General features: G+C 37.5%; 1 protein-coding gene across 3 annotated transcripts in view; it reads right to left on the bottom strand.

Annotated features, from left to right (window-relative positions):
• Window positions 1-789: 789 nt before the first annotated feature.
• Window positions 790-3,247, bottom strand: part of LOC106877386 (protein CWC15 homolog B) — a 30,171-nt gene continuing 27,713 nt past the window's right edge. For all 3 annotated transcript variants that reach the window (XM_089337657.1, XM_089337659.1, XM_089337658.1), the window contains one exon: window positions 790-2,822. In XM_089337657.1, the coding sequence (XP_089193783.1) occupies window positions 2,696-2,822 (127 nt within the window). In that variant the 3' untranslated portion in view covers window positions 790-2,695. The remainder of the gene's footprint in view (window positions 2,823-3,247) is intronic.

The following is a 3,247-nucleotide window of genomic DNA, read 5'->3' as shown; positions in this document are numbered from 1 at the left end:
CCCATGCCAGTGGCACGTAAAATGCACCCATTATACTCTCGGAATGGTTGGCATTAGGAAAGGCATCTAGCTGTAGAAACTTTGCCAAATCAGATTGGAGCCTGGTGTAGCTGCTGGCTTTCCAGACCTCACTCAAACCGTCCAACCCATGCTAGCATGGAAAAGACATTAAATGATGATGATATATATATATATATATATATATACCATATGCTTCAACATAATTTCCACCTACTAAATTTATTCACAAGGCATTTGTGGGCTTAGGGCTATTGTAAAAGACACTTGTCCAAGGTGCTGCATATTGGGATTGAGCCTGGGCCCATCTGGTTGGCAAGTGAGCTTCTTAACCACATAGCCATGCCTGCACCTTGTAGAGTATTATTAAATATATTTTTTTTTAGTGCCCAGCGTCGCCTTCCTGGCACTTGTGCCAGTGGCATGTGTAAAGACATTCGAGCGAGATTGTTGCCAGTGCCGCTGGACTGGCTCCTGTGCAGGTGGCATGTAAAATACACCATTTCGAGCATGGCCGTTGCCAGTACGGCCTGGCTGGCCTTTGTGCCGGTGGCACGTAAAAGCACCCACTACACTCTTGGAGTGGTTGGCATTAGGAAGGGCATCCAGCAGTAGAAACTCTGCCAAATCAGATTGGAGCCTGGTGTAATCATCTGGTTCACCAGTCCTCAGTCAAATCGTCCAACCCATGCTAGCATGGAAAGCGGATGTTAAACGATGATAATGATGATGAATACAAAAATCTAAAAAATAATAACTTTAGCAACACAATTTATGCAATGAAATTACAATGGAATTGTTTTCAATTTTATTAAATAAATTTTTTAAAAACTGTAAAAATGAATTCATGTATTGTGTGTTACAATTTTCTTCGTCAAATAAAGAATCATCTGGATATAGAAATAACAAAAAAGAAAGAAAGAAAAAAATAGGGGGGAGAATATCTCCTTTTTATGTCAATTTTATTTTTCATAAAATAAAATATCTTCATTCTCAATATGTTTCTGACAGAACCGGATGGAAAGACCTTAATGCTGTTGTTGTTTGTTATCAAAGAACATCCTCTTCCTTTAGACGAGTGGTTCCCAAAGTGGGCAGTATTGCACCCCTGGGGGGGGGGGGTGTTGGAAAATTCCAAGTGGGGCAATAATGGGGCAGCGATTCATGTAAAAACAAACAAAATAATGGGTTCATTAGGTTAAGTTTTGTTTGCGAAATACAGTTGCTTTGAATTTGCTTCAGAAAAAGGTCTATGTTTGTGATGGTTAATTGGGGCAGGGGTGCTAGGAATGTGGCCTGGGTGTTAAGGGGGAAGCAGTTTGGGAACCACTGCTTAAGATTAAGGATTGGCAAAGTGGTTAATATAGACCCCTATGAGGATGAGGGAGATCTACATGGCCATCCAAGAGGTCGATAAACGTCTGAAACAATTTTGAGCATTAAGGGCATTGAATTATTAGCAAGCTGAATCTGGGAGAATGCAGTAATTTAAGCCTAAAAACTTACTAATTTGCAGCCAAATATTGGTTTCAAATATTGGCACAAGGCCAGCAATTTCGGGGGAGGGGGTAAGTCAATTACATCGACCCCAGTGCTTAACTGATACTTAATTTATCAACACCTATAGGATGAAAAACAAAGTCAATCTCAGCAGAATTCAAAGAGGGACAAAATACTGCTAAGCATTTTGCTTGGCGTGCTAACAATTCTGCCAGCTCACAGCCTTAATTTCCAACCAAATATCAATGTAATGACTTGTATTCAACAAACACATATTTTACATTGAATATTCTATCAGTATATGTCTGGTATTTTATTGATCTTTATCAATTTTTTAAAGTACTTTACATTAGATTTCTCAAAATATTTATTATTAAAAAGCAGTCTTGATATGCACAAATGAAAGAATTTTTATTAATTGTACTTTTTAATTATATTTTAGAAATTTACAAGGCGGCGAGCTGGCAGAATCGTTAGCACGGTGGGTGAAATGCTTAGCGGTATTTCGTCTGCTGCTACATTCTGAGTTCAAATTCCACCGAGGTTGACTTTGCCTTTCATCCTTTCGGGGTCGATTAAATAAGTACCAGTTATGCACTGGGGTCGATATAATCGACTTAATCCCTTTGTCTGTCCTTGTTTGTCCCCTTTGTGAATAGCCCCTTGTGGGCAGTAAAGAAATAAGAAATTTACATGGTTGTGGTTGATGTGTTAGCAATGATTCCATGAAGGGGGTCAATGAGATAAGAACTTTGCTGTTTTGCACTATGTGTGTTATGAACACACATCATCTAAAGAGAGATGTTCTCTGATGATGGAAAACAACAGCGACCAGATATCCAGGTGAAACCTGCCAGAACTTATTAAGATTGAAAAGAAACATTACTATTTGGATTCTCACCATTCTGCATGAACCTCCATGAATTATTTATTTATTTATTTTTTTTAAAATTCCAGATATGACACCAACAAGGGACTAAGAGGAATATGATAATATTCCATAGACTGACAGCTTCTCTATAGTGTTAAAATCCCAACAGTGGAAAAAAAAAAGGGAAGTTATGAATGATGACATAAGCATGATATAACAATGATAAAAATCTCCCCACTGACTCTTATTTCTAACTTTTGACATCTGTCCTGTTTTTATAATTATCATTTTGAAAGTTCCGTCTCCTTATTTCACATATTTTTCCATGAATTTTTTGTGAAACTCTGAGCGAAGTGTATCGTTAATGAAACCTCGACCTTTCCTGTCGTCCCCTCCTTTGGCACAGTTTTTGAACACCACATCATCATCCCACCTAAAATAACAGCAGAAAACGAGAAAAAAAAAATTAATACATATACATAATACATATAAAACATATATAAGGTAACTAAATCTGTCAAAAAAAAAAAAAACTCTTTAAACTTTATTATAATTATATATATATATGTATCTTTTATCTTTTACTCATTTCAGTCATTAGACCCTAGCCATGCTGGAGCACCACCTTGCAGAATTTTTAGTCAAATGAATCAATCCCAGCACTTATTCTGTCAGTCTCTTTTGCCAGGTACTTATTCTATCGGTCTCTTTTGTCAAACTGCTAAGTTACGGGGATGTAAACACACCAACAATGGTTGTCAAGTGGTACTAGGAGACGGACAGACACAAAGGCACACATACAAACACACACAATAAGACGAGCTTCTTTCAGTTTCTGTCTACCAAATCCACTCACAA

The sequence above is a fragment of the Octopus bimaculoides genome, chromosome 19 (assembly GCF_046866305.1).
Source record: "Octopus bimaculoides isolate indiv1 chromosome 19, ASM4686630v1, whole genome shotgun sequence".
In the NCBI taxonomy this organism is placed as follows: domain Eukaryota; kingdom Metazoa; phylum Mollusca; class Cephalopoda; order Octopoda; family Octopodidae; genus Octopus; species Octopus bimaculoides.
This window is presented reverse-complemented; position numbering and strand designations above follow the sequence as displayed.